This window comes from Narcine bancroftii, chromosome 5 (assembly GCF_036971445.1).
Source record: "Narcine bancroftii isolate sNarBan1 chromosome 5, sNarBan1.hap1, whole genome shotgun sequence".
In the NCBI taxonomy this organism is placed as follows: Eukaryota; Metazoa; Chordata; class Chondrichthyes; order Torpediniformes; family Narcinidae; genus Narcine; species Narcine bancroftii.
In genome coordinates, this window is record NC_091473.1 from 178685614 (window position 1) to 178693078 (window position 7465).

Here is a 7465-nt window from a genome sequence, read left to right on the forward strand (position 1 = left end):
AAAAAAAAATTTAGAAAAAAAAGAAACAATGGAAAAAAAAAAGAACAGGCAGGAGTCTCCAATGCTATCCAACTCTGAAATCTAATTCGACAAGCATACAGAGAGACAAACAAACTATTACAGAAATTAGGATTACTGCATTACAGCCTTTGTTCCATTTTGTTCTTTTGAAATCTTAGTTTTGTCTAATTTGAACAACTGTTAGTGCATTTGACTCCAGCTAAGGCTACAAGTTAGCTTTAAAATAATATCTCGCTGAACAGATGCTGTGTTAAAATGGGCTGTTTGACAGTTATGTTAGTGACAGTGTCATTCTTTCTTCATAAAATTCCTTCCACAAAGGGGCAGTGATTGCAATTTTGGGTTTTGAAAGGCAGTAGATGGTTGGCTGTGAAGGAATGTGGATGTTCAATCATTCTGAGGCATTGTGAAATAATGCGACTGAATGGAATAGGAAATGTTGAGATGAATGTTAATTTTGGTGCAGGAAGAGGGAATAACAGGTGTAATTGGTATAAAAGAAGCGGAAGATGTTGGAAATACTCCACGTCAACCTGCTTCTTTGGAGAGAGAAAAAACAGAAGTTAAGATTTCAGGTGAGAGAAATATAGCTTACAGCAGATGTTGGGATCTTGAAAAAACAAAGAGAATGTGGAGGGATTCAGTGGGTCAGACTTCATCCATGGAGACGAATGGTCATCAATGTTTTGGGTCGGGACCCTTTTTGAGAAGGGGAGATGATATCAAGGGTAAAAGGAGATGGCAGCAGATGAAGCTGAGGTTTGACAAAAAGAGTGAGAGCAGTTGGAAAGAGTTCTGGATAGGATTTACCTAAACTTGGTAAAGCCAATATTCTTGGCCTTGAGCTCTAATCTACCCAGGAGGAATGTAATGTGCTGCTCCTCAAGTTTACATTTGGCCTCACCTGGCAGTAGATGATAGATGCCCATGTGGGAATAGTGAAGGGAATTAAAATGAATGGCAACTGGGAGTTCCAGCTGACACCACTTTTTAAATTTGTCCTTTGCCTGCTCCTGCTCCCACTTTTCTCTCAACCCCCTTTTCCAGTGGTCTCCCCACCCCCGTCCTTCTGCCTCTCCCCTGCCTTCAGTTGTCCAGTATCCTATCACCTCTTGGCTCCTCACCACCATCCGCTCCCTCTTCATACTTGGTATTTCCCATTCTCACTTCAGTTACAATGAAGGGCCCCAGCCAGAAACATTGACTGACCATTTCTCTCCACAGACCCTGCTTGACCCACTGACGTTTCGGATCATCAGAAAAAGGTCAAGCGTGTTTAAAGAGAGATGGCAGAGAGAACAAAGGGAAAATGATGGGGGGGGGGACCAGGATGGACAGAATGACAAATGGTTCAAGTTTATTATGTTGCGCTGCTGGCTGAGAGGGGGCTTGTTAATTGCTGGTCTGATCGAGAGAGTTGAATGAAAGCAGAGAGGAATGAAGGGTGAGGGGAGAATGCAGCAGTTGCTGGAAATCTGAAACTAAATGTCCATCCGCAGCTGGAGGAGGATCAAGTTAATGCTTCAGAGTAATGTGACAGCTGGCCAGCTCTGAGCCTGGCAAGTTCAAGTCTTGAAGTTGGTAATGTGGCATGGCCGAAGGAAAGATGCTGTTCTTGGGTTTCAATGGAGTAAGGTAGGAGGCCAAGGACAGAGGTGGGAGGGGCAGTAGGATGGAGCATTAAAATCACAGGCTCAGACCTGCAGACTCAATGTGGCTCTGAAAGTGGCCCACCCAACCTGCAATGAGCTTCTCCAGAGAGGCACTGGGCTGGGAAGGGGAATGTGACGGGGGATTCCCCTTGGAGTATCCTTAGGTGGGTTGAGGAGAGGTGCCAGGAGTGAAGGGGAAATCCCCTCCTTGGGAAAGGGAATGGAGGGGATGAGCAAGGCAGGGGAATCAGCCTTCAGGGGATGGAATTCAAAGTTCAAGTTTATTGTCGGCGTACACAGACGACATCGCATTCTTCTTCCTGCGGGCTGGGCAAAATTTCTACTTATCGGTAGTGCGTCAAGCATTTCTCTGTACTCTGGAAGGTGCCCCCTTGCTTATTATCCCTACAGCCTGACATTCTGATCTGCTGTCTTTCCTCTTCCCATCAATAGAACTGGCACGCTGGAACCTGGAGACAAACTTTTAGCCATCGACAACATCCGGTTGGAGAACTGCTCGATGGAGGATGCTGCGCAAATCTTACAACAGTGTGACGAACTGGTCAAATTGAAGATCCGTAAAGATGAAGATAACTCAGGTAGTCAGAATGCAAGGGAGTCTGAATCTCACATGGGGTTCTCCACTTCTACTCAAAATGGATCCTTGTTGCTTAAACAAAACTGTTCATTGCAGACAAATTAAATATCGATATCTGTCCCGTAGAAGAGTTGAACCTGCACTGCCCGTTCAAACCCTCCCGGGACTCTTCCACCATTGGTTAGATACAAGCATAGCTCCCTAACCACAGACATATCAATTAATCCCAGGTTAAACACAGCAGAACTCCCTTGACACTGTCAAGGGATGGTGCAGAATGTATGCAGAGTAAAACTCCCTCCGTACCATTCCCGCAAACTCTCCCAGACAGAGATGTTGCAGATTATATGCAAAGTAAAATTCCCTCAACACTGTTCCATCAGTCACTCCCGGGTCAGGAATTCATGGATCAGGCACAGAATAAAGGTTCTACACTGACCAATCAATCACAGAACCATAGAGCCATAGCACACCACAGCACAGAAACAGGCCCTTCAGCCCACCTAGTTTGTTCCAAACTATTGTTTTGTTTCATCCCACTTACCTGAACCCAGTCCATATCCCTCCCATCCACGAACCTGTCCAAATTTTCCTTAAATGTCAACATCAAGCCCACATTCACCACTTCAGCTGGTAGCTTATTCCATACTCTCACCATTCTCTGTGATGAGGTTCCCCTGATGTTCCCTTTCACCCTTAACCCATGTCCTCTAGTTGCCTACTCACCTAACCTTAGTGGAAAAGGCCTGCCTGCATTTACTCTAGCTAAACCTTTCATAATTTTGTATACCTCCAAGGAGATGGACAGTACAGTTTTCTGCAATGTAAAGAACCCACTACCCACTATACAGCACATTGCACAGTTCCAGGACAGGCTAGTCCAGATTAGACACAGTGTAAAGCTCCGTCTATGCTCCACTCTCAGGACAATTTGGTAACCAAGTTGTACTATGGACTCCAGAAAAGCTTTATTTTAAGCCCAGTGTACAGTGCCTCAAACAGTCTCTTGGTAAGGCTTTGGTAGTATTAGGGCAGAGAAACCATTCTCCCCCAAGAACTGGCTCTGTTTTTTGAAAGTGTTACCTGGAGCTAAGCTGAGCTGAATAAAACTCCACACCTAGCAAGAACTTGCCAAGCAAGACTCATATGTGGCCTTTGTTGGATCCTAAAGTTGGAGATTGATCAGGAATGTTTACGCCATTGGCTGAGATCCACCAGAGTGCTCAGATTCAAATTATTTCCATACACACAATATAGATTTAATAGTCAATATTCCTTTATTATCATGTAATACAGCAGAACATGTAATATTACATGAAATCTCCTTCTGTCTGCCGTAAGAGTCGCCTTAAGTATCATTACAATAAAAGAGGAAGATAAACCAAGTAGAGTCCCTTCTGAGACATTAAGTGTCTGTGGATTTGCCTCCAGCCCTCCCATAACCTCTGCAGATGCACAAACTCCTGTTTGATTCATCGGCAACCCGAGCTCCAGATCCAAACCTCCAACAGGATCAGGAAGCCTTCAGCACCTAAGCCTTTCTTGCCCTCAGCACCCTCTCGAAGCCCAGCTCCGATACCAGGTTCCCATGAGCCAGTCTCCAGCAGCCCACAGTCCATGCCGGGCCTCCGTAGCATCGCCCATAGCCTGTGAGGGTCCCTTAGGAGATGAGCCCCTTGCTGGTCCACTGCCATGGTTGCTGTCCTACAGGGTTGTCTCCTCTGCCTCTCCTTCTCAGCAGAGGTTTTCTTCCCATTTTTGGTCTCCTGCGTCAGTCTGCTGCTACCCTTGCGGCCACTGCTGAGCGCAGGTGCCACTATCTTGGTCACAGAGCTCTGCAGTTGCATTATTTTATTTACAATCACCATCGGCTCCTTTAACAGGCGGTTTAAAGCCTGTATGGAGCCACCAGCATTTGGAGTGAGTGGTTAAACCCTTCAGAGCATAAAAGGCTTTCCAAAGGCAATCTTCTAAAGGCAAACAATGAGTTTCCATGATTCAAACAAGAATGAGAAGCAAAAGAGCATCCCTTCAGCAACAGCCTGCTGCAGGATACCCCCTCTGACACATCTGTATCTGCACAGCTCGTTGTTCCGCGGTCAACCCTGGCCATTTATAATGCCAGACAAAATACTGAGAGTTCTAAATGCAAACCACTGAGTAATACAATTCGCCTACTGCTTGGATCAGTTGTTCATCCTGCTGTTTTGGACAATGTGGCTCCATCTCTTTGTGTCCATCAGATGAGCAGGAGAAGACGGGTGCCATAATATACAGCGTGGAGCTGAAGAGATATGGAGGGCCACTGGGAATCACCATCTCTGGCACCGAGGAGCCCTTCGACCCCATTGTGATCAGCGGGCTCACCAAGAAAGGACTGGCGGAAAGGTCAGACAATCCCCACCAAACCTTTTTTGTGTCTGGGATTGGGAAGTCGCGGAAACAGCTCCTCGCCACAACCTTAAGAAGCATATAGACAAGCATAGGAGTCACCGTGCAGGGAAACAGGATAAGTTAAGACCATAGGAGCAGAAATAGGCTGTTCAGCCCATTGAGTCTGCCCCGCCATTTAATAATCGAGTTGATTCATTTTTCCACTCAGCCCCATTTCCCGTCCTTCTCCCCATAACCTTTGATCCCCTGGCTAATCAATCCCTGCCTTAAATACGTCCAATGACTTGGCCTCCACAACTGTCTGTTGTGAATAGATAAGTATTCAAGAGGAGTGCTCCTGGAATTGGTAATCTTGAATTCTAAGGAGAGGCTGGATCGGCGGGGACATTTCTCACTGGATCATAGGAGGTTTAGGGAAATACAATCATGCGGGGATTGTCTCTTCCCAGGTTAGGAGAATCTAGCTCTAGGCGGCACAGATTTAAGGTGAAGGGAGAGAATTTAAAAGGGAGCTGAGGGGCACCTTCTTCACACAGTGAGTAGCAGGCGCACAGAATTATAGTTGGCTAGAGAAATCAGCAGACAGGGACCATCGTAATATTCAAAACACATTTGACGAGGTATCTGGATAGAAAAGGTCTGGGGAGGGGGGGATATGAGTCGAATGCATGCAGAAGGAACAAGATTAGTTGGCATAGACAAGTTGGGCCAAAGACCTTGTTTCCATGCTGTACAATGACTTTACAATGGTCACTATGGACTCGTTGGGTCAAAGGACCTGTGCTGAGTGGCAAACAAGCCCGCAAGTGCAAAGTCAGCCTTGTTTTTATTGAATGGGGCAGTTAAGCCACCTCCTGCTTGAATCTTCTACCTTCCTATCTGAAGTGAATACTGACGCTTACCTGCCACCTACTTCCTGGAGTACCGCCAGAGTGAAGAGGGGTGATAAGGCCACGCTTTGATTTTCAACTGTGATAGTCTTCCCTCTCCTCACAATTATGGGTTTAGAAATAAATCGCCTGCGGTGCCAAAGCTCGGGAGCAGTGTGTGAACTACTGTCAGATACACAACTACAATCTACAAATGGAGTGAAATTGTTGCTGGCTGCACCTCACAGATTAAACAAAAGAGTGGGGCAGACTCGATGGGCTGAATGGCCTATTTCTGCTCCTATGTCTAATACAGGGGTGTCAAACTCAAATTCACAGAGGGCCAAAATTAAAAACTTGGACTAAGTCGTGGGCGAAACTAAATATTGATTGAAAATTTTCAACAACGTCTGCATGTTTTCTCTTCTTTCAACATATGTAATGTTAAACTTTTTCTTATTAAAATAAATGTTTAATGATAGTTTTGGTTAAACTCTTTCCAGAAGAAGCATTAACAAATGAGAAATAAAATATTCAATAAATAATATTTCTATAGCCCTTAAGCTCCTTTTAAATGTTTTTTTTTCACAAGCCAACAAGTTAAAAAAACAACAACTTGCTTCAATCTTTCAACTATGAACAGTCCAAAGTTAACCAAAGAAAATATGAATCCAAGCTTAGCTTGCTACACTGTGATTTACTCTGATGCACCTGGGTCTAAACCAGATACTTGGCATCTCTTCTTAGATGCAAGTTCATCAAACTCTGGGGTCAGAGTTTGCCTCCCACCTGTCTTGAAAGGTTCTGTTTTCTGTCTTTCGTTTGGCCATTTTTCATAAGGAGTTTATTACATGCGAGTTAGGCGACAGGTCGCAGATGTTAATGAAAGTAAAGAGAGGAGGTGGGGGCGATTAGCAGGCTGAGGGGCCGCCGCCAATGCATTTGCAAAGCATTCTGGGATTTGTAATATTAGCTGTGCATGCGCTATACTGGCGCGGCGGCCAGCGGGCCAGCTCTAATACATATTTGATATGATCTTGCAGGCCAAATATAATTATACTACGGCCCAAATTTGGCCCGCGGGCCTGAGTTTGACATGTGTGGTCTAATAGTATAAATTTAATGGCCACAATGCACCAAGAGACAGAAAAAAGTGAATAAATATAAAAGGATAGACAGCTAAATACTCTCAGTCGCAGAAGGAAGAGGTGGTAATCTATGGGGAACTTGAGAGAGGGGAGAGGATGTTGGGACTGGATGTGAACTGGGCTGATTTTGCACAGCTGTCTCTTTCCTTTCAGGACCGGCGCCATTCATGTGGGGGACAGAATACTGGCTATTAATAATGTGAGCCTCAAGGGCAAACCACTGAGTGAGGCCATTCACCTGCTGCAGATGGCTGGAGAGACAGTGACCCTGAAGATCAAGAAGCAAGCAGATCGTGAGTTCTGTCCACTGAAGCTCTGTAGGGATTTCAAGCCGTTACAACACAGGCACTTCACGTAAACTAGGCTGGGCCGATTATGGGCAAGATCCTTTAATCATTGGAAGGGTTTTGATGCAGACAGATTCTGGTGTGAAAATCAGGAAAGCATAGTTTTAAATTAGATCAGGGCATTCAGGAGTGAACTTGGACACTTTCCTTTCCACACTCCTTCTCCCTCGAGGCTGTTTAATTTGTAAATTGTCAATAATTTTGCTCTCTATTAAAACAAGAGACCCACATTCTATGGATACTATTTATAAGCTAGGGAGTGAAGGAGCCAACATTTTATCTCTCAACCCCCACTGCTCTGATAGATCCAACTGCTTTGATACTACACCCAAATGAAGCAACTGAAGAGATATTGAACACTGATGGTTTCACAGCAGTCTCAAGACCAAGACTGAGAAATCTTGGGGGGGGATTGATGGACCGAGGGGTGTACATA

General features: G+C 45.1%; 1 protein-coding gene across 1 annotated transcript in view; it reads left to right on the plus strand.

Moving 5' to 3' along the window:
• grip2b (glutamate receptor interacting protein 2b) overlaps positions 1 to 7143 on the plus strand; it is a 95734-nt gene extending 88591 nt beyond the window's left edge. The window contains exons 18-20 of the mRNA XM_069942410.1: positions 2127 to 2272; positions 4515 to 4659; positions 6836 to 7143. Of these exons, the coding sequence (XP_069798511.1) occupies positions 2127 to 2272; positions 4515 to 4659; positions 6836 to 7040 (496 nt within the window). The 3' untranslated portion in view covers positions 7041 to 7143. The remainder of the gene's footprint in view (positions 1 to 2126; positions 2273 to 4514; positions 4660 to 6835) is intronic.
• The last annotated feature ends 322 nt before the right edge of the window (positions 7144 to 7465 follow it).